The 24,783-nt window shown below is 40.8% G+C and overlaps 1 protein-coding gene across 1 annotated transcript in view; it reads left to right on the top strand.

Annotated features, from left to right (window-relative positions):
* The window catches only part of LOC128710446 (uncharacterized), a 154,484-nt gene that overhangs the window by 40,754 nt on the left and 88,947 nt on the right, over window positions 1–24,783 (top strand). Inside the window, exons 2-3 of the mRNA XM_053805499.1 lie at window positions 1,350–1,560; window positions 18,146–18,267. Coding sequence (XP_053661474.1) covers window positions 1,350–1,560; window positions 18,146–18,267 — 333 coding nt within the window. The remainder of the gene's footprint in view (window positions 1–1,349; window positions 1,561–18,145; window positions 18,268–24,783) is intronic.

Raw genomic sequence — 24,783 nt, 5'->3', positions numbered from 1 at the left:
TGTACCAGCTGCGTAATGTAATTTCATTCCGGCAGGATTTCGTTTACACTGCTAGCTGTTACGCCGTGACACCGCACGATACGTCCCCCGGGGAGCGTGCAGGATTCGAAATTGGCAAGATGCCGAATGGTGTGTGCGCTGGAACGGAACCGCGCGCTGTTACGAAAATTGAATTTACATCGTGCTCTCGCTGGGTGTTGCCGGTAGCAAACACGTGCATAATGGGATGATGTATTCAGCATATTTGGAATCTTTAGAATCTGTTTGTTCACGGTTCGGTAGCTAAGCGATGGTGCCATGGTTCGCGATGTCTATTCATTCGTATCATTGAATGGGTAGCAGTCCGGAATGCGAGTGGCGAGCCGGGCATAGTAGTAGAAACAGTCGTCCTGTCCTCAGTCGGCCGTACGGGATGACATAAATTAGGTTAATTGGGCGCTAAAGAATCGGATCGGATAGCTGGACGATTATGCGTGCTGAAGTTTAGTCCTTATATATGAGCATCGGATCAACGTAGACCAGATTGAATTCATTTCATCCCGTCCCGAAGTGCGATCTTGTCTGTGCTGTGACACCCAATAAGGCTGCAAACGATCGACACTTTTTTTTTTGTTCGAAAACGGTTCCAAATATTCGATGTTCATGTGAGTTAATTATGCATTCTTATGGGTATGCGTAGTGATTTAATACTTACCATTGTTCGTGCACGTTCAATTATTGAACGCGACACCAAACGCGGGACCCGGAACACCGCGCATGAATTATGTTGCTTATCGAATTTCCATCTACACCCAGCCCTCGGTCGCGTTCCGGCAACAGTCCCAAACGGACTCCTCCCGCAGCGGATGTAACGTTTGTCTGCGACTGCGTGCAGCTTATCGCGATGCATATCCTGTAATTGTGTCTGGTGGATTAAAATTTATGCTTGCCTCGAAGGGGTGCGCTCTCCTCCTGCAGACTCAGGTTCGATTTTGTTGCATTCGGGAACAGTGTGTACACTCCATGGGATTGGGTGGTAAGAGAGTTAATTATGATGCATGTAAGTGCAGCCAGTACAAGCGAGAATGCGAGCGAGCAGGAAAGAATTTCTTCGCGCAATGCCAGTCGGTTTGGAGTTGTTGTTTGTGGTTAATTTCGAATTTCGGTCGCGTTATTTCCCTTCCGTACGTAAATGTTCGCTAACGTCCGAGCGAAGTGTAATTACCTTCCGGCCGTGCAAAGTCCCCGGTGAACTGCTGGAATTGTACACTTTCTGCCTGTGTGCTACCGTGTTCACATTTTCGACCTTCGGGCAATGGACAGCAGTTTAATAAATGTGTTACATTGTGTTTTTTTATCTCCCTTTACAGTTCCATCCTTGGCATCCGGAGGAGCCGACACGGCGATCAACCCGTTCATTCGGTACTGGGAACCGGCCCGGTTCGATCGCGGTTTGCTGGATCTGGCCCACCAGCATCACGAACAGCACCGAAGGCGCCGCCGGAGCATCAACTACGAGCATGGTTCCGCCTCGTACGGACCAGCCAACGTGGTGCGATTGAACTTCCGGGCTCATGATCGGTAAGTCAGAAGAGACAGTGTGCAGTGCTTAACGAATAGTTCAAAGTACAGCAAAACCCAGGTGTTTATTATTTAAATTTTGAGTGTTCGAGAGTGTTGCAAACATGGCCACTGCTTGATGTAAATTTTGAGACTAACTTATTGAATGAAACAAGAACTGTAATTTGTTCACTTTTGTGGGTAAAAAACTAATATAGCCCAGGTTGAAATTTCATGCTCCTTCATTTTCACATTGCATACTTGTAGGCGCACAATTTTTTCGGCGATAACAGTGTGATTCCCGCATGACTTTATTGGTCATTTTTTTTTTAAATTGTGGATGCAGTCGACCGTTGATGGTTTTATTAATTTTCAATTTATTTTTTTCCAAGCATACAAGTGATTAATCATTCAATTGTTCGATCAATTCCATTAATTGTTTAAGCTTAAACAACGCCCAAGCAGTGTATATTCAAGAATTCTTATTGCAAACAGTGGCAAAATCAACATAAATGGTTACAGCTAGCTATTTAAAAACGGATAACTATTTTAGCGTTTATTAATAACCTTTGAATATGAATTAATCTCAAATGTTAAGCTGTAACTATTGATGGGCAGCCTAAGATTTTTTTAAAATATGTATTTAATTTCAAGTATGACGGTTTTTGCCGTATTATCATCACCGCATGTGTTGTTGTATTTCGAGCAATTCATCATTAGTCCTCTATTTAATAATCTTTATTCTTTAGAACGAATTCAAAATTGTTCTTCGTATTTTTATTAAGAAAAAATTGTGTTCGTTTTCCTGCGAGGCTCGGCAGTGTAATGTAGCTAAATTTGCACAATGAAGAACGTGTGCGAGATCATAATTCCCAAGGCGTATTAATCTTTCAATGAATTGTACATCAGGATTAATGTTGAACAGTGAGTAACTAAAATAAACTGTATATTACCAACCTACAACATTATGAATAGTAGCTCAAAGAAGATGTGTGTACTTGATGATAGTTAGCTTGAGAGTGCGTGGTTTGTTACTTCTAGTTTAACACAGGACCTTAAAAGTAAAATTTGTCTATTCGCATATTTCTTCCTGTCTATTCAAGTAGGTTCTGCTGTAGCTGGACCTCCAACAGATGATATAGATATCAAGAAAATCTTATTCACTAAGGCTTCTTCGCTATCCGCTCTTAATAGTGTAAAAAAACTCCTCTTCGCCCGGTCCTGATGGGATACCTATGTATGTGCTTAAGTGTTGTAGCGTCATTATTGTTTCGTACCTGTTAATTTTGTTCCAACGGTCGTTGTAAGAGTCTTACTACTCTCCGTTATGGAAATCCTGCTGGTTAATCCCAATCTATAAGAAGGGCTGCATGTGCTATTGTGTCTAATTATAGAGGAATTACTAAGATACAATGTGTGTAATCTTAAACGCTCGATTAATTTTGCCTCAACCAACACAGATTTATGCACAAAAGATCAGTTGTGTCTAACCTTATGTGCTTTGTTCCAATGTTGTTTTTCCATTTGGATGCTGGTCACCAAGTCGATGTTGTATACACCGACTATAAAGCCGCATTCGATTGTGTCCCTCATCATCATTCCCTTATAGTTAAGCTAGAGAAATTAGGCATCACCGATCTTGTTCTCTCTTGGTTTAACTCCTGTGTTGTGTTGAGCCTCGTTGTCCAATGATTTGCTAATAATCTAATTTGCTAGATTTTTTTTCATCTAATTTTGATCATCGTTGCTAATGATCTTATTTTATATCTTCCTAAGTGTAATGTTCTCCGTTCGTTCGTAATGTTGTTCGTTCTTCTTGATCAGGCTGTAAAAGATCTAGGTGTGAGGCTTAACCACAGACTTAGCTTTTCAATGCACCTCGAAAAAATCATTAGTAAATCCTACAGTTCCCTTTATTTATTCCGTCGCATTGACTCTAAATTATAAATTCTCTATGTTTAAAGGCTGGAACAAGACTGGAATATAGCAGTCTTGTTAGACCAATTATAGTGTTTTATAGTGTTGTCTGGTCGCCGTCTCCTCCTACTCCTAGTCTGAGACTTGAGCTAGTGCAAAAAGCATTTCCTCGTTTTGCAATCCGAAAGAACTTAGGATCAGGCCATGAGCTTCCTCCCTGCCCTGCTCATTGTCAGGTGTTGGAACTTGAAACCCTTGAAAACGGACGCTCTCTTTCGCACAGTTTAATCTCCTCAATCCTGTTTGATGAAAATGATGCGCCTAGCCTCCTTACGTCCTTTAATTTTTATTTTCCATCCCGACCACTCCGTTGTCGTCTTCCGCCAACTTCTCCGTATCCATTCCCCCTGATTGTGGTGTCTCCCAATATTTTCCCTTTCCACTTTTCCAATTTTGTATCTCTATCTTCATTTACATTAATATAGCTATTATGTATGAGTTATCTTCATATATTCTAAATGGAAAACAAATGAATATATATGAAATAAATTGAACTCAGAGGCAGTTTAGCTAACACTATATTGTTATACAGATACTACATGTTGCATGTTGCAATGATGGACATCTGGCATTGTTTGCCAGAATGTGAAATACATAATTACATAAGTAATTAATAATTACATTACATAAGTAGATTTTACTTTGGAATTTCAATCGAAGTATCAGGAAGGACGTTATTGTTAATTGTGCACGAGTTAATTGATTTAACTGACGAGAGGTACACGACAGAGGACAATTTCATGTAGTACGAGGCATGTTCATGGTTGGATCACGAGATGGATTATAGACGACGCTAGTACCTTCAGTACTGGCCACCTTGAGGAAGCTGTTAGCTGACTGCACTTATAGCAACATGGCCCGTTTTTTAACATTGGCACTTGATCTTCTACGAACTTGACCAGTTCGTCATATTCATCGTGCTTTGCACCCACTGCTTGCCAACCAACAGTAGGCAGTTTGTACGTCTTCTAAAAAAGGAGAATGGATAGTGACATGTTTCAGTATTCCCAATAGGTTTACCCAATTTATGCAAACTCTCCACATGCAGGGTAAAATCATTTCGACGCAATGTCATAAAGATGCGCCAGGTCATTTAAGTGACTTCCGATTGGAACTGCTCTAAAATGTGTATCGCGCCTCAGTACTTGTGATCCAGATTCTTTTTCTTGGCATGTCGCTTTGGTTTGTTGGTTCGGACCGGAAGCAAGAACCTCCGACTGTATTGGGCACTTCTGTTCGAATTACATTCTTTATTATACACCCTTTCGTATGTATACGATTATTTAACTTTACATTTTAGCTTAATTCTACTGCGCACTAATTTCCTGCATACATTAATCGTTCATAAATTAGCGCTTATGTTGACGAACATTTTTGGTGATCGGGTTTCTCAGGCCTCACGCGACCACGGTCAACATAAATTTGGACATATGTCCGGGATATGTCTGTTTCTTTCTGGAGAACTTATCGAAGAGCAAGCTTCACTTTATATTTTCTCTCGTCAGCGATTGCGATTATGATGATCTCATTATGCCCGAAACGCGTCGCAGCTTCTCCTACTAATGCTGCCATTCAGTGCAGTAATTCCTTCATACCCAGGATTTCAGATGCACTGTTTTTGCTCAACATGAACCGTTCCATTAGTGGCTTCATCTTCGTTAGACGTTAACTAAGATGGGTATTCGTAAAATGCAAACGCACTGTTCCACCGATTATTCCCCAACCCCTCGAAGCATTGCTTTAGTTTTGTAAATAAGTAATTTGTTTTGCGCATTGATGTAACAAGACACCTTTACCACCTTTTACCTTTTACTAAACGAGGTAAGTTCTTGATTGTGGTTCTCGTAACAATAGTTAAAGTAACGTAGTAGCGTTTAGATATTAAATCCTGACATTTAGGCGCTGCAATTCGTAAAATATTCAATAAAAATGGTTCAAGTGTTACTTCGCTCTAAATAGCTAGAGCCCTCTGATTCATACCGATGTTTGTGACCTTTTCTCCAGCTTGTTCAATGTTTCTGTTTGTGGTTGTGTTTCTCTGGTTTCATTCAGATTCGAAAATGTTTTCTAAAGTGCCATTGTGTTTTCTAATGTGTTTCCCAGATGTTCTAGGTAATATGACTATTCTCATCCGAAAATGAAATGTAAGGTCCATTTATATATTGTGTATCGTATATCCAGCTTTATTCAAAACAGCACCCGTTCTGTTCTGCCAATCGATACTGTGGCGTAAATAATCATGCTGAAAGTAAAACCTGATGGCTTGTTGCAATATCAGATGTGATATAAAATAACGAAATGAGCTATTCTAGGCAAAAAATAATACGATTGATCGTGTAGATTATTGTTCATACCATAATTTATTTAAAAACAAACTAAATACTAATTTTAAATATGTATATGTTATATGTAGATATTATATGTAGATTTATTGACTAACGATACAAACGGTTACAGAAGGGAAAAACCCACATAGGACGCGTCCTGCATGAGCGTGGCGGTACGATCAAGTGGTCACTCAGGGCAATCCGATGATCCCAAAACCAGTACCCCACTGCCCCGCCTTCGACTGCACGGAAGCTAAGAACGAACGTGAGATATTTGATGCGTTGATGGAGGAAACATCCTAACGGTAGTGAGCGTAGTATTAAACGATCGCACATCAGGATTGATGTGGGGTCACTATTTGCATGAGAATGTCATGCAGATGAGCGTCAGCACACTACTCCAATTACTCAAGTACGCCTAAATCGTTTGGTGGCCTAATATAATTTGGCAGCTCGCACGACTTGAGTCAATCCAGCGAAAGTCCATTCGGTTCGCTCTGCGCTCCTAGGATCATCAACTCGACTATTGGACCAGATGTGTGTAGCTAGGATTCCTGTCCCTCAAGGAAAGGGTGCCAAACACCAGGCGATTGTTCCTGTCGGGTTAAATAGATGGTCAAATTAAGTTTCCTGCTTTACTATCGGCTAACAACATATACGTACCGGTTCGTGCCTTACAGGTGCGGTCATTACTCGCGATGGATGATCGGCGCACAGTGTTTTAATATTTCGATATATTTTTAATCCGACGTCAGAATTGCACCGAATTGCATTTCTGCGATGTGTTCGAGACTGGTATATTGATCCCAACATTGTGTATATTAATAACCTGGTCCGCTGGTCCGTGCAACTAGAAATAATAATATAAAAATCTTCTACATTTGGATAAGTCCCCCGTCTCAATTAGTGAGTAATCGCTGTGTGTTTTTCACAGCAATTACTCTCCAGTCAGCACCACGAGGAGGTTTGAGATCGGAGTTCTAAAAATGCTCAATCATTGCAAAAGGTTAATTTTACATTTTGCAATCTTTGCATCTTTAGCATTTGCCAACCACCTACCTAACCATCTAATCTGTTCTTCACTACCTAAACTGAACTCCTATCAGATGCTAGCTATTTGGCCCTAGTCTGCTTTTAGTATATTTAATATCTCCTCAAAACTATTCTGATTATGCCGTTTAAACTGATATTCCCTTAAATATGATCTCATGCTACCTTTATTTGTTCCCTTACTCCTAAGAAAATCCTTTACATGCTTCCATAAATTCTCTATATTCTGCGTGTGTACCTCTCGATTCCCTGGATCTACAAAATTTTCCGAATGATTTACCTTAAGATGCCTATACCCATGTCGCTCTAATCCTCCGTACGCTGCCCAACAATCCGTCATCACTGTACTATTTCTATCTACATTGTTTAAAATTAAATTGTGAAGTGTTGGCCTATCCCTTTTCTCTACAATTTCTAAAAATATTTCCTTTGTTTCCCTACAAATGCCTCCAACTAGCCAAACCTGATTACTATCTGAAACACGACCCCTATTATTCTTTCGCTTAGCTACTACCGACTCGTCAATTTCTACCGTTAAACCTGATCCTCCTATTGGCCTTCTATTTGCCTCCACGTAACTAGCACATTTTTCCCTAACTATACTAAACCACTTATACACTGTATTCTTATTAACTCCAAATTCCTCAACTATTGTTTCTACGCTTAGATTCCTAGCCCATCCTAATATCAGTAGCAAACTTTTCCCTAACGTTATCCTCGACCCACTGAACACACTGCCCTTCCTAATCGAACATTCTGCATTATTACACCGCGGATTACAACACACCCACTTGAAACACCCTTCTGAACTAATTTTTCTCCTATTCATACCTGCACTACAGTTCTCGCAATTCTGAGCTGCCCTCAATAGTCCTGCATCTAACATCAAACCAACTAGCCCTATCTCATCTTCAACTAACTTCACTAGCTTCGTCACTGTATTTGCCTGTCCTAACGCATTCATATTTCTACACTCGTGTCTTACTGCCCTATCAACTAACTCTTCGCTAAACCACTAGTCACGTTCACGCTCTACGCTGAATTACGGCTGAATTACTGAATTAGGTACTAATTTCCTTTTTTAATTTAATTTTTTTCTATGCAAGGCACACAATATTAATTTCCTTTCCTCCTGGCTATGTGGCGATGCGTTGGTTTGTTGGTGTCGTTTTAAACGTCGCGTTTTACGAATGGGGCACCTTCAGCATTGGTCAATGCGATAGTTGCCCACTGTACATTCGAAAATGCCTTTGGCGCATGGCCTTTAGTTCGAATAAACATGGTTACTGCCGTAATGCTTATTTCATCTTACATTATGTGAGTGGTTATATAATAAATAAATTCGTCATTTTCTCGTCTACAACTTGTAGATATACAATTTAAAATTTTCTGCAAAAAAATGTATTGCATTTCGAAGATCGAAAATCAAAGTCCATATCCAGTGCTGCCAGATATATCGAAATTTTAACCCGTTAATTAAAAAAAAAAATATTTTAAATTTCAACTATTTATTTAACTCTTCTAGTTTACATTGCAAGTGATACTTTCCGTGAAATGCGTGAAGTTGGTTTCATGTTATGGCTCTTCAAAGTTGACATGATTTTTTTTTTTCAATGAAATGACAAAACATCAAAAACAGTTTTTTTGTTCTTTATACATTTTTCACAACAAAATGCTTTTGATAGTTTGTAGAATTGTGTACCATGGATCTAAAATAAATTTCTCACAATTTTACTGGAAGTAAGTAAAAAGATAAAGGAGCATAAGTTTGAAGTAAAACCGTAAAATTAAAGCCATAACATGAAACCAACTTCACGCATTTCACGGGAAGTATCACTTGCAATGTAAACTAGAAGAGTTAAATAAATAGTTGAAATTTAAAATATTTTTTTTTTTAATTAACGGGTTAAAATTTCGATATATCTGGCAGCACTGGATATGGACTTTGATTTTCGATCTTCGAAATGCAATACATTTTTTTGCAGAAAATTTTAAATTGTATATCTACAAGTTGTAGACGAGAAAATGACGAATTTATTTATTATATAACCACTCACATAATGTAAGATGAAATAAGCATTACGGCAGTAACCATGTTTATTCGAACTAAAGGCCATGCGCCAAAGGCATTTTCGAATGTACAGTGGGCAACTATCGCATTGACCAATGCTGAAGGTGCCCCATTCGTAAAACGCGACGTTTAAAACGACACCAACAAACCAACGCATCGCCACATAGCCAGGAGGAAAGGAAATTAATATTGTGTGCCTTGCATAGAAAAAAATTAAATTAAAAAAGGAAATTAGTACCTAATTCAGTAATTCAGCCGTAATTCAGCGTAGAGCGTGAACGTGACTAGTGGTTTAGCGAAGAGTTAGTTGATAGGGCAGTAAGACACGAGTGTAGAAATATGAATGCGTTAGGACAGGCAAATACAGTGACGAAGCTAGTGAAGTTAGTTGAAGATGAGATAGGGCTAGTTGGTTTGATGTTAGATGCAGGACTATTGAGGGCAGCTCAGAATTGCGAGAACTGTAGTGCAGGTATGAATAGGAGAAAAATTAGTTCAGAAGGGTGTTTCAAGTGGGTGTGTTGTAATCCGCGGTGTAATAATGCAGAATGTTCGATTAGGAAGGGCAGTGTGTTCAGTGGGTCGAGGATAACGTTAGGGAAAAGTTTGCTACTGATATTAGGATGGGCTAGGAATCTAAGCGTAGAAACAATAGTTGAGGAATTTGGAGTTAATAAGAATACAGTGTATAAGTGGTTTAGTATAGTTAGGGAAAAATGTGCTAGTTACGTGGAGGCAAATAGAAGGCCAATAGGAGGATCAGGTTTAACGGTAGAAATTGACGAGTCGGTAGTAGCTAAGCGAAAGAATAATAGGGGTCGTGTTTCAGATAGTAATCAGGTTTGGCTAGTTGGAGGCATTTGTAGGGAAACAAAGGAAATATTTTTAGAAATTGTAGAGAAAAGGGATAGGCCAACACTTCACAATTTAATTTTAAACAATGTAGATAGAAATAGTACAGTGATGACGGATTGTTGGGCAGCGTACGGAGGATTAGAGCGACATGGGTATAGGCATCTTAAGGTAAATCATTCGGAAAATTTTGTAGATCCAGGGAATCGAGAGGTACACACGCAGAATATAGAGAATTTATGGAAGCATGTAAAGGATTTTCTTAGGAGTAAGGGAACAAATAAAGGTAGCATGAGATCATATTTAAGGGAATATCAGTTTAAACGGCATAATCAGAATAGTTTTGAGGAGATATTAAATATACTAAAAGCAGACTAGGGCCAAATAGCTAGCATCTGATAGGAGTTCAGTTTAGGTAGTGAAGAACAGATTAGATGGTTAGGTAGGTGGTTGGCAAATGCTAAAGATGCAAAGATTGCAAAATGTAAAATTAACCTTTTGCAATGATTGAGCATTTTTAGAACTCCGATCTCAAACCTCCTCGTGGTGCTGACTGGAGAGTAATTGCTGTGAAAAACACACAGCGATTACTCACTAATTGAGACGGGGGACTTATCCAAATGTAGAAGATTTTTATATTATTATTTCTAGTTGCACGGACCAGCGGACCAGGTTATTAATATACACAATGTTGGGATCAATATACCAGTCTCGAACACATCGCAGAAATGCAATTCGGTGCAATTCTGACGTCGGATTAAAAATATATCGAAATATTAAAACACTGTGCGCCGATCATCCATCGCGAGTAATGACCGCACCTGTAAGGCACGAACCGGTACGTATATGTTGTTAGCCGATAGTAAAGCAGGAAACTTAATTTGACCATCTATTTAACCCGACAGGAACAATCGCCTGGTGTTTGGCACCCTTTCCTTGAGGGACAGGAATCCTAGCTACACACATCTGGTCCAATAGTCGAGTTGATGATCCTAGGAGCGCAGAGCGAACCGAATGGACTTTCGCTGGATTGACTCAAGTCGTGCGAGCTGCCAAATTATATTAGGCCACCAAACGATTTAGGCGTACTTGAGTAATTGGAGTAGTGTGCTGACGCTCATCTGCATGACATTCTCATGCAAATAGTGACCCCACATCAATCCTGATGTGCGATCGTTTAATACTACGCTCACTACCGTTAGGATGTTTCCTCCATCAACGCATCAAATATCTCACGTTCGTTCTTAGCTTCCGTGCAGTCGAAGGCGGGGCAGTGGGGTACTGGTTTTGGGATCATCGGATTGCCCTGAGTGACCACTTGATCGTACCGCCACGCTCATGCAGGACGCGTCCTATGTGGGTTTTTCCCTTCTGTAACCGTTTGTATCGTTAGTCAATAAATCTACATATAATATCTACATATAACATATACATATTTAAAATTAGTATTTAGTTTGTTTTTAAATAAATTATGGTATGAACAATAATCTACACGATCAATCGTATTATTTTTTGCCTAGAATAGCTCATTTCGTTATTTTATATCACATCTGATATTGCAACAAGCCATCAGGTTTTACTTTCAGCATGATTATTTACGCCACAGTATCGATTGGCAGAACAGAACGGGTGCTGTTTTGAATAAAGCTGGATATACGATACACAATATATAAATGGACCTTACATTTCATTTTCGGATGAGAATAGTCATATTACCTAGAACATCTGGGAAACACATTAGAAAACACAATGGCACTTTAGAAAACATTTTCGAATCTGAATGAAACCAGAGAAACACAACCACAAACAGAAACATTGAACAAGCTGGAGAAAAGGTCACAAACATCGGTATGAATCAGAGGGCTCTAGCTATTTAGAGCGAAGTAACACTTGAACCATTTTTATTGAATATTTTACGAATTGCAGCGCCTAAATGTCAGGATTTAATATCTAAACGCTACTACGTTACTTTAACTATTGTTACGAGAACCACAATCAAGAACTTACCTCGTTTAGTAAAAGGTAAAAGGTGGTAAAGGTGTCTTGTTACATCAATGCGCAAAACAAATTACTTATTTACAAAACTAAAGCAATGCTTCGAGGGGTTGGGGAATAATCGGTGGAACAGTGCGTTTGCATTTTACGAATACCCATCTTAGTTAACGTCTAACGAAGATGAAGCCACTAATGGAACGGTTCATGTTGAGCAAAAACAGTGCATCTGAAATCCTGGGTATGAAGGAATTACTGCACTGAATGGCAGCATTAGTAGGAGAAGCTGCGACGCGTTTCGGGCATAATGAGATCATCATAATCGCAATCGCTGACGAGAGAAAATATAAAGTGAAGCTTGCTCTTCGATAAGTTCTCCAGAAAGAAACAGACATATCCCGGACATATGTCCAAATTTATGTTGACCGTGGTCGCGTGAGGCCTGAGAAACCCGATCACCAAAAATGTTCGTCAACATAAGCGCTAATTTATGAACGATTAATGTATGCAGGAAATTAGTGCGCAGTAGAATTAAGCTAAAATGTAAAGTTAAATAATCGTATACATACGAAAGGGTGTATAATAAAGAATGTAATTCGAACAGAAGTGCCCAATACAGTCGGAGGTTCTTGCTTCCGGTCCGAACCAACAAACCAAAGCGACATGCCAAGAAAAAGAATCTGGATCACAAGTACTGAGGCGCGATACACATTTTAGAGCAGTTCCAATCGGAAGTCACTTAAATGACCTGGCGCATCTTTATGACATTGCGTCGAAATGATTTTACCCTGCATGTGGAGAGTTTGCATAAATTGGGTAAACCTATTGGGAATACTGAAACATGTCACTATCCATTCTCCTTTTTTAGAAGACGTACAAACTGCCTACTGTTGGTTGGCAAGCAGTGGGTGCAAAGCACGATGAATATGACGAACTGGTCAAGTTCGTAGAAGATCAAGTGCCAATGTTAAAAAACGGGCCATGTTGCTATAAGTGCAGTCAGCTAACAGCTTCCTCAAGGTGGCCAGTACTGAAGGTACTAGCGTCGTCTATAATCCATCTCGTGATCCAACCATGAACATGCCTCGTACTACATGAAATTGTCCTCTGTCGTGTACCTCTCGTCAGTTAAATCAATTAACTCGTGCACAATTAACAATAACGTCCTTCCTGATACTTCGATTGAAATTCCAAAGTAAAATCTACTTATGTAATGTAATTATTAATTACTTATGTAATTATGTATTTCACATTCTGGCAAACAATGCCAGATGTCCATCATTGCAACATGCAACATGTAGTATCTGTATAACAATATAGTGTTAGCTAAACTGCCTCTGAGTTCAATTTATTTCATATATATTCATTTGTTTTCCATTTAGAATATATGAAGATAACTCATACATAATAGCTATATTAATGTAAATGAAGATAGAGATACAAAATTGGAAAAGTGGAAAGGGAAAATATTGGGAGACACCACAATCAGGGGGAATGGATACGGAGAAGTTGGCGGAAGACGACAACGGAGTGGTCGGGATGGAAAATAAAAATTAAAGGACGTAAGGAGGCTAGGCGCATCATTTTCATCAAACAGGATTGAGGAGATTAAACTGTGCGAAAGAGAGCGTCCGTTTTCAAGGGTTTCAAGTTCCAACACCTGACAATGAGCAGGGCAGGGAGGAAGCTCATGGCCTGATCCTAAGTTCTTTCGGATTGCAAAACGAGGAAATGCTTTTTGCACTAGCTCAAGTCTCAGACTAGGAGTAGGAGGAGACGGCGACCAGACAACACTATAAAACACTATAATTGGTCTAACAAGACTGCTATATTCCAGTCTTGTTCCAGCCTTTAAACATAGAGAATTTATAATTTAGAGTCAATGCGACGGAATAAATAAAGGGAACTGTAGGATTTACTAATGATTTTTTCGAGGTGCATTGAAAAGCTAAGTCTGTGGTTAAGCCTCACACCTAGATCTTTTACAGCCTGATCAAGAAGAACGAACAACATTACGAACGAACGGAGAACATTACACTTAGGAAGATATAAAATAAGATCATTAGCAACGATGATCAAAATTAGATGAAAAAAAATCTAGCAAATTAGATTATTAGCAAATCATTGGACAACGAGGCTCAACACAACACAGGAGTTAAACCAAGAGAGAACAAGATCGGTGATGCCTAATTTCTCTAGCTTAACTATAAGGGAATGATGATGAGGGACACAATCGAATGCGGCTTTATAGTCGGTGTATACAACATCGACTTGGTGACCAGCATCCAAATGGAAAAACAACATTGGAACAAAGCACATAAGGTTAGACACAACTGATCTTTTGTGCATAAATCTGTGTTGGTTGAGGCAAAATTAATCGAGCGTTTAAGATTACACACATTGTATCTTAGTAATTCCTCTATAATTAGACACAATAGCACATGCAGCCCTTCTTATAGATTGGGATTAACCAGCAGGATTTCCATAACGGAGAGTAGTAAGACTCTTACAACGACCGTTGGAACAAAATTAACAGGTACGAAACAATAATGACGCTACAACACTTAAGCACATACATAGGTATCCCATCAGGACCGGGCGAAGAGGAGTTTTTTTACACTATTAAGAGCGGATAGCGAAGAAGCCTTAGTGAATAAGATTTTCTTGATATCTATATCATCTGTTGGAGGTCCAGCTACAGCAGAACCTACTTGAATAGACAGGAAGAAATATGCGAATAGACAAATTTTACTTTTAAGGTCCTGTGTTAAACTAGAAGTAACAAACCACGCACTCTCAAGCTAACTATCATCAAGTACACACATCTTCTTTGAGCTACTGTTCATAATGTTGTAGGTTGGTAATATACAGTTTATTTTAGTTACTCACTGTTCAACATTAATCCTGATGTACAATTCATTGAAAGATTAATACGCCTTGGGAATTATGATCTCGCACACGTTCTTCATTGTGCAAATTTAGCTACATTACACTGCCGAGCCTCGCAGGAAAACGAACACAATTTTTTCTTAATAAAAATACGAAGAACAATTTTGAATTCGTTCTAAAGAATAAAGATTATTAAATAGAGGACTAATGATGAATTGCTCGAAATACAACAACACATGCGGTGATGATAATACGGCAAAAACCGTCATACTTGAAATTAAATACATATTTATAAAAATTCTTAGGCTGCCCATCAATAGTTACAGCTTAACATTCGAGATTAATTCATATTCAAAGGTTAATAATAAACGCTAAAATAGTAACCCGTTTGTAAATAGCTAGCTGTAACCATTTATGTTGATTTTGCCATTGTTTGCAATAAGAATTCATGAATATACACTGCTTGGGCGTTGTTTAAGCTTAAACAATTAATGGTATAGATCGAACAATCGAATGTTTAATCACTTGTATGCTTAGAAAAAAATTAATTGAAAATTAATAAAACCATCAACGGTCGACTGCATCCACAATTTAAAAAAAAAATGACCAATAAAGTCATGCGGGAATCACACTGTTATCGCCGAAAAAATTGTGCGCCTACAAGTATGCAATGTGAAAATGAAGGAGCATGAAATTTCAACCTGGGCTATATTAGTTTTTTACCCTTTTGTGTCCTCTTTTGCTTCATATTTTGTGGAAACAATTTAGGAGAGGTTCAAATATTTTGAATGTTACAAACCCACGCGTACGGCCCACTAGCTGAACCCACTATATACTGTGAAACTTTTCACGCTAAGCGTATTGCATACTTTTTGGCGCTTATAGTTCATCGCGGTTCCGTGCGCGGTGTAGGAGGGCTGGATTTCTTTACGGTGTGGTGCAACAAAATGCATTGCTAGTTGTATAACTGATTTACTCTTCGTTAATAGATCAATAAAGGTTTTTAGAGACCTTCCCAGCAAGAACTAGCCAAACTAATAACCACAAATAGGGACGGAGAAGTGAAGATTTAATTACTTTCAAGCAACAACATTCGATTCCACTGTTCAACTTCTCACCGTAGCCTGTAGCAAATGAAATTTGTTTGTTAATTGCTAGCAGAAACAAATGTTTGGCTATTTTTCTCACCTTTCGCCTTGTGCAAGCGAAACATCACAGCCATGTTTCGTACAGGAACAAATAGAACATTTCGATTGAATGTGTCACCGATTGACCGATGGCACACCGACGGTCAACCACGGTCAGGTTTCTGTTTCCATCTGAAACAAATTGTGTCATTAGGTTCATGCATTTGTATTAAAACAATTTCACATTCGCTCCTGGTGCTGGAAACCCGGTACTGTGTACCGCCGGAAGCAGCGTCCAATCAGGCTGCAACATTACTCAACCCGTGCCCCAATGTTGTTCGATGGCTCGTTTCCAACATGCCCTACCGGAGCGCCCAAAAAACCACGTCCACCAGCAGGGACCGACCATGACGAAAAGTTTCCGGTCTACGACGATGTCGGTGGGAGCCATGCTGGACGGTAGCAAAAACACAGTTACCATCCGAATGAGGAAAGATCGACAGCAGGAACAGAAGTAAAATTCGCAATCGCATGAGGAACATTTTTGACCAACCGGTGTGCAGTTGTGTTGCACCTCCGGTCGTGCACTGCGGTGTGTGTGTGTGCATGTAGAAGCATAGCAGATGCTGTGCACTCTATGTGCTGTTTACCGACTGGTCTGTTCATCTGCAGGCTTCCTGGGGGTGCGTCACTTGCCGCTACTAGACACAAACGGCAGTGGGAAGGCCGTCCCGAACTCGGGGAACTCATTTTCATTAAAGCCGTTCGCAGGAACCGTTCCGCAGCGAGACGACGCAAATGCCGCAACCTATCGGAAGACCAAGAGATTGTGTACATGTGTTTCTGTGTCACACAAAGTTCTGGTCGATGCACATTGTTGTTACCGTACTGATTAGCTGCCGGCTATCGCAACCGAGGCAAATTCACGACAGTCCAATGATTGGCGAGTAAAACTACGAAGGTTGGGGGCTGAACGATGCGCACAAAGTAGTTATCTAACGACATAATGTTGTGGCAGTACAGTGGCGGCATACGAGTGATGGTAATGCAAGAGTTGTGCTTCGGCACCATCGCTGAGACAGTGTCCGGATCTTACCGTAGAGAGTAGCTTTTTTGGTTTATGTTTGGTTGATGGGCTGCATACTTGAACGTTTCTCATCATCGATGCATGTCAACATGCATTGAACTTTACAGCCCTTGCCCACACCCGACTGGTCAAAGCCGCCATACGGTTCCATCCGTCGGACGACCCTTTGGAGAGCGCATTTTGTGTGATTAATTTTGCACGACACCAATAATGTCTTCGTTACGCTGCTTGGTACCGTTGTTCACCGTGCCAAGTGTAAGTGTTTTTGCGGTGCGAGGAAAAGTTTTCACATTCTTTTCGGTTTGCGTAGGCTTTGGGCACCACTCGTTAGTGCGCTTGGGTGGGGGAAAGTGGCCGCAACACAACCTGGCCTGGCAGCAGCTGGGCCACTGATAAGCCCACTCCGTCCGCTATTTTACAGCGTGCCGGAAAGTTTGATTTTCGGACTAGGAAGGAAAGTTTCCCGTGCGACATAAGTAGTTGGTGTCTCTGGTAAGGGGACAGAGGTTAAAGAGTGACGGGAATTAGGCGGGACACACACTTGGTAACAGACCGTGCTAGTATCTGAAAATGGTCCTTAAAGGGGCGAACTGGTCCGGCTGTTTCCGACACAGTGGGTTTACCGCCGCTAGTAGTGATACATGTGCAAGCGAGAGACGAGTTGCCACTATTTTGGAGGGGAAAAAAGAAAGAGATTCAAGTGCTGGTTAGAACAGTATCTAACTTAGGGGAAGGAGTCGGAAGGGAGAAAAACTTTTCCCCACGAAACTGTTATAACCTCAACTTCCCGCTGGAACATGGGCGAAAACTTTAGTGTTTATTTTATATATTTTTCGCCTAGATTCGGCAGACATCGGCGCACCCCTGGCGCGGGTTAAGGAGCATTAGGATTTTGGGCTAGCGGGAAAGCATATTTTTCTTCCATAAAATGAAGTAGATAAGGGTAAAAAAACCCCAAGATAACCACAGTTACACGATGCAAAGTCGCGATACAACGAACCGTCGTAATAAGTTAAAACAGCCCTCTACCGTTTGCCTGCTAGGATGGTATCCGAGTTTCTGGGCAAGTTTAGATGCGAAAAGTTTCCAACGTCACCACGCAGCCTTGCAGATTTGCGAAGCTGTAGATTAGTATCACACTTGGTCGTTTTTTGGTTGTTTGTTGCAGTAGCAGTTTGTTTTACCCCGTCCTCCACCACTAACTGTACATGTCGTTTTCTGGCTTTATTTTCAGCGAGTTCCGGCTGGTACTGCAGGAAGACCCGCGTTCAGTATTTTCCCGTGATGTCCAGATCGAGAACACCGAGGGCCCGATGGACTACGATCTATCGCGTATCTACACCGGCACGGTAGAAGGTAAGTTTTGCGAGACACGAGCACTCGCGCGTGTGTGCCTGGTGAAAAAGTGAAAACAGCTTCCTTCCAACGAGCCGAATGTTGAACTTTGAAGGCGTTTTAGTGCTCATGTCATGAAGAAAAAAAAAAAACACCGGAAAAGCTTTCAGGCTTTCGGAACAAATGAACTAGTACTTACCAAAACATAGAACGTATAATGAGTTTTTCATGTGAGAAGTTGTGCAAATGCTATGCAGAAAAAATGAAGGGCTCTTTTTATCTTTTTGTTCATTTTTTGGACGTTCTCATTTCACCGATCACTTACATGATTCATGGTGGGAAAAATATCCTTACTCGCAAAAAAAAAACCAAATTGCCATGAATAATGCACATCCATGTACTATATCATATGTTGGGATCATATATACCTTCCCTCTATCTGCGATGTGAAGAAATTACCCGCTTTATGGGATTGTACAAAAAAAGGCTATCCCATCCGTATGTACCAACTACGGATTCCAAGGCTATTCCATAGTATGTATGTCCGTATGTGTGAGATGTGCTAGAATTGAAAGCAAAAAAAGGATTTTTGCATTTGGCGTAATTAGCCAAACAGTTAGAACTCCACTATGCTGTAGTGGGGTGCCAGTCGAACCGCAGCTATCGTGTAGGTGCACAAAGCGAGTTTGGCAATCGAGTTCAAGTAGGTTCAGTAGGTTCAAGCATATACGAACTGGTATTGGAGAGGCATCCGATCTCGGGTCGAGCCTTGTAATTAAGAATTGAGCACCAATGGATATGGTGCAAGTCTTGTGAATAAACTCTAAAATTGTTTATAAATTAATCCTACTGTCAAAACTATGTTGACTGATTTAATTGACAGCTACGTTTGACAGTAACTATCAAATATTGTTGATAGAGGGCGCTAAGGAAGCGGCTAGTGTCAACGGATCTTCGTTGTTACTGGTCAACTGCCGAGGTAGAAACAAACAATTTTAAAATTACTTTTTTTTTCTTAAATTACTAGCATTAAAATTACCCCTGCTTGTGTTTGAGGAATTAAAATATCCACAGTTGTGCTACTACAGGGAAGTTCTTAATATAATTAATTATCCGCTTTTCATTGTAACTCGGAATAGTTCAGAATTCTTCTGCTGTAGGCCATAAACTATCCCTAACTGGTTGTAAGAAAAGAGTTTGCTGTGGTAATTAGACGAATCGTTCACTGTTCCAATTCTACCCAAAGGCTTGTTTTCGTTCGAGAGTACATTTCCCAAAAAAAGCAAAGAAAACACATGTAACCGGTGGAAGAAATGGCAGAACATTGATAGCACAAACATAAGTGCATTCCCCATTCCCCATCGTCAGCTTTTGCTAATTTCGCGAATGCACATGCCAACCCAATATTTGGTCCGACTAGCCCCGTCCTTCCCCAACCCCAAAAGCATACATGCATAATGTATTTCAGCATCCGGAGGCCGTGTGTTCCGATTGGCAGCAACGACAGCGCCGGGGAAGGTCAGCAAAAAAAAAGCGCAAAACAGCGTTTAATTTGTGTGCCGGCCCTCATATCTGTTGGTTCTCTGGCACGGGACCGGCACCGGGATGAGTATCGCGAAACATTCTGTTACAAACGGTTACTCGCGTAAACGTGGGGGAAGGCAAACGCGGTCAACATTGAGACCATATTCTCAGTGGACCTCCACAATAACAACACACAGAAAAAAGAAGGCTGTCCGCGTTGCTGGCAAAACCAGTGTAACGTTGGCGTGTTCGTTTTGTTCGGCAGGCACAATCCGCAGCGAACCTCGGAGCGGAAAATTCAGTAATTTTATTCATAATGAAAAATAAATGGCTTTTCAACAAGTTTAATTCCCACAGCAGGGAAACCTAGTGGTGGAGAATGTGTGCACAATTCTTTTTTTTTTTCTTTATCCTTATCAGGGAGCTGTGGGGGTTTGTATATTTGTAGCCAGCGCTGTGCTGATCGTGTTAGTGTTCCGCTTTTCGGACCCGGTTGAAGTGCTTTAATGGAGTCTGTGCGACCAGCCAGCCGATGTAAAAACACAGCCATAGGGTGAGGGGTTTTTTTCCATTTTGTCTGGATCTGGTTGAAGCGGTCAAATTCTTGTAACGCCATGCCGTATGGTGGTCCGTCTCTGGAAACGAGGCTTTGTATGTAGTGCTTTTTGTTTGTCCAAAACCGTTAAAAAGGTTGTGCGGTGCACACGAAAGCGTAAGCCAACCGTGCTTGGGTGCACTACTCGCTCGCAGTGAGTTTGTCCTGCATGTTCATTGTAAATGCATAATAATTTTTGGCCCCGTGGTTTTTTTGTTCGTTCGCACTAACTGGAGGCACTTTTCCAACTTTTCCCGAATCTGGAACCGATGCCTGGATCCAACAGAGCACCAACACCAGCCAGAACGTTTCGGTTTCGGATGCGACAAGAAATCTTTCCGGTGGTTTTGTTCTGCCCGTCACGCTTCACGGGTGGAACGCTCGAACGCTCGAAAAACTAATTTCATTCTTCAGTTTGAAAGTAATTTGTCTGGCTGCTTCCACACTGCTATCGCGCTGACCCCGGGGGCTCCCCCGCGGTGCGCAACGGGGGATTTGTGGCTCACGGCGCCTGGCGCATGGCAGACGATGATCCGGCTTGGCAGGCGGTCGGTAGTGCATTATTAGTGCAATTGTCCCCATTGCCCTGAAGCCGAGCGAACGATACAGTTGCCTGCACCTCGGTAAAGTGCAGCACTCGGTGCAGTCCTTCTAAGTCCTTCATCCACCCATTGTTTGCCGGGTTTCCCGCTTCGACCCACGACAGGCGGTGGGGGGCAGTGTGTCGTCTTTTTTGAATGGGCAATGATGAACGAATTGTTTCCCGTGCAACCTTTTGCTTCGTGTGACATCCTCATCAACGATGAACTGTTGCTGGCTAGTGGTACGAGGGACATGATGGTGGTTTGGGGTTTGCGATGGAAAACGGGCACGGGGCCAAAGGAGTGGAAAATTTAACACTTTTCCCGTCACTCGACGCGACAGAAATGCGCTTTGAGCATGCAGAGTTTGGGGGCGGTCTTGCTTTGTCCGTTCGTTTGTGCTGCTGAGGGGGTAATAGTTTGCTGCTAAATGCACTGGTTTGCTGCAGTAATTGAAAATTGTTGTGTTTTATTTCGTAACAATCAACCCACTTTATAGTTTAGTACCAATTAATTGCTATTGTTTCTACTTTCGTTTTGCATAATGTAAAAGTTTTTCATTGATTTGATCTTCAAGTTTGTATTGGTTTTGGATTTGGTTTGGATTGGATTCAAATTGGTTTTGTATTTTTATTTGTATAATATGCTTAAAATCCTTTAGCATATCGGTCCTTTTTTATCTTTTATTTTTCTTTAATGATAGTTGTGCTGTATTTATTTATTTTATCAATGAACATTTTCTCAATACAGCAATTTTATTGAGATATTCGATTTCAGTAATTGAGGTAGTGATTCAGTAAGGTTGAAATTTGCTTCTTTATAGTGAAAGGTATCTCACCCTGAGTACGATGTATCATGCTCATCTCACTCATGTCAAGTGGTTGTTTAACTCACTCATTCACTTTTCGGAACATCATTTGGGTTTTATTTATGGTACAATACCACCAAGAAACCAATATTTTAAACTACTAGATTAGCCCAATTTTAGCGAAAATGAACTGTATTTTAGTCAATTTGTAGGAACAATTAATATAAAATGGTTTTAAATTAAATTGTTCCAACTATTTATAGCTATAAAGCGCTCTCTATGCTGTAGCATAACGTCATAACATGACACACCACCATCAGCACAATTGAAAGTCACAGGAATTGGATCGATTGATTGACTGCCGAGTACGTTACCTGGGAGAAGCAAACGTTTGGCTAACGAAAGAAAACCGCCTCAATCAATCAGCCCTATCTTAACTACCTTCCATTTCACACATACACACGCGTGCCATCTAATCGCGGCAGTTTTGCGGACATGATTTTATCCTCCCGGCACGTCGTCGTGCTACACACACACGAGCTGTACTCGATATTTCCCGCGTGGCACCACGATTGAACGATAAAAGCCTCCGATATCATCATTATCGCATGGGAACGCGAAGGTACACTTCCGTTCGCATCGGTTGCCCTCGTCCTGTTCCACCGTCGGCGTACAAACTGGTGAATCCTGCTCGCCCCCGCCTAAAGTGTTTGAACATTCTTGGCAAGTGTCGCTTAGCAGTATTTTCCAGCTGCCAGAACCAGGTACCCGCTGTTGGGTGTTTTATTTTTCCTGCACTGGTGTAGGTGATGGTGTTCTCTTGGTTTTTCGTGCATTCGCAAGAAGATACTCTTCAATCGCACTTGAGGCGGAAAAAAACGACGGTCGATCGACGCCTGATTGCAGCTTCCGCGGAGAACGATCGATAAATATTAATTCGATTTGATTTCATTAGGATGATGCGCAGCAAGTACATTCGATGGTGGCGAGAACCGGCTTTCTCGATGTGTTACAGCCCTGCCTCAAGCGAGCCTTTTTATCCCTAAGGGTACCGTCGTGTTTTATGTAGCGCCATGCGTGATGGTAAACGTGCAATATACAGCCACATGTGGGAATGGTTGTTTTAGCACATGGGAAGCGTTTGCGTACCGTAGCACACACACATCGTACGTGGGAGAAATTCGCCTTTTCCTGTTGGGTATGACGATGCTTTTACCAACCCCACCGAATGGTGGGTAATGCGGGACCGATTGCCGGAAGAAAGGGTAACAACAACATCAGATTATAATGTGTGTGTTTCCGTGAGTTTAGACACTTTACAAAACGACCCCAGAACCGGACCACTGTTAAACCCTTCTCGTTTTGCATTGATTTATTGTGTACCGATCTGCCATATTGATCGACCCGGATTGTTGTACCGCTATTCGGATACAGCTGCGGAGTGAATAATCATAAGTTATGCGTGTGTGTGTGTGTGTGTATGGTATTTTCGATGGTCCTTTTACCCTTCGAGAGGACGGTACAGGTGGTGCCAAAACGATACCTTAAACATGCTACCACCACTTAGTTAGCGAATCGTTATGGTGTCGGGGCAAAGTGTTTTAACATCGGCCAAGATAAGGAAATAACGAAGGAGTAATAAGTTATGCGCGTTTGAATGTTGTTGGTTGTTTGGGATTGAATATAAAATTTCATGATAATGCGAATGCGTGTAGGTTGGCAACTTTCGTTCGCTTGGTTCCGTGCAGGATTCGAGCAAAACCTTTTGGAGCAGCATTTAGCTTTGATTGAATTGCGTTATAAATTCACTATATTTGCTCACCGTTTTTGCACTCTGTCTGTTTGGCTGTGTTAAAGCAAGTTTTAATGTGGCCCACGAACTAGCCTGCTAGTCTTGCTGAGCTATTCACAATTTGCTTCCCGAACATACAAATACCCAAGCTAGTGCTATAAATCAACTGATTCATCCGGTTCTACTATTTCTCTGTTTGCTGCGCGCCATCCACGGATGAAATGTTCATGTTTTGTTCGTTTTGCTTTTCTCATCATCTCGTTTTTCTATCTTTTGCTCTCAATGTACAACAATAATGTGCAACGTACAATGGTCGGGCGTTCCTTCCCACCTGTTCGTGACCGTTGTGTACTCTCACTCAACCCAAACAACATTCCCGAGCATCTTCATACCCAAACAAGGAGTGCGTTCTATCGTTTAGAGAAGTATACGGAGTAAGTGCATGAATAAGTTAGATAATGTTGATGCATTCGTTGCATCGTCGCGTAATGTGCATGTTTGTTACGGCCTGATAATGCGGCGTTGTTGATTTACAGGTTGACAATATGCAGTGGTTCTACTTTAGAAGGTTCAATTATGTTGAGAAGATGCTCAGTTTGCTCGAAAAAGTCGACCTTTTTTATTGCATTTTCTGTAAGATTCCTAAATTGGATCTTGATTATCAGTTGTCTTGAATCTCTCAATATACTGAGGAGTAACGAAGTTAGAGCTCTCAGCGTAAATTCATCCCCAAACATCTTTGGGTATCTTCCATCTTCAAATTAGAGTTTCTAAAAAAAAAGGTTGGTTTCTAGTACTTCAACATGATTAACTTGCCATTCACTTAAATGTTCTTAAATTGTCAGTTCAGAATCGATTGTTTCATACTGCACATTTTCCAATTTTAAACGAAAAATCAAAACCAGTTCGTCGGAACTGGAGTAGTTTCAATTTGCATTATTTTTCCAATTATTGAGGCATCCGAAGAAAGGCGTCAACTGATGAATTTGTACAACTTCTCGTTAAAAATCTAAAAACACTGGAGGTATTTGTCCTGCGAATAAAATTAATCCAAAAATGATCCATTTTTCGAGGTTTTGATTGTATGTTTGACTCTACAGCATGAACTTCGCATTCAATATGAGTCGGTATTGATTCATTGCTGGTTTTGTCTGCGATTTGATATCAAAATTTTAATTAGAAAGAAAATTTTGCTGATGTTTAATCAAGTAAACATCATTCAGGAAAGGTGCGATAT

The sequence above is a fragment of the Anopheles marshallii genome, chromosome 2, assembly GCF_943734725.1.
Source record: "Anopheles marshallii chromosome 2, idAnoMarsDA_429_01, whole genome shotgun sequence".
Classification (NCBI taxonomy): Eukaryota; Metazoa; Arthropoda; class Insecta; order Diptera; family Culicidae; genus Anopheles; species Anopheles marshallii.
Note: the sequence above shows the minus strand (reverse complement) of the source record. Positions and strands in the feature narration are given on the sequence as shown.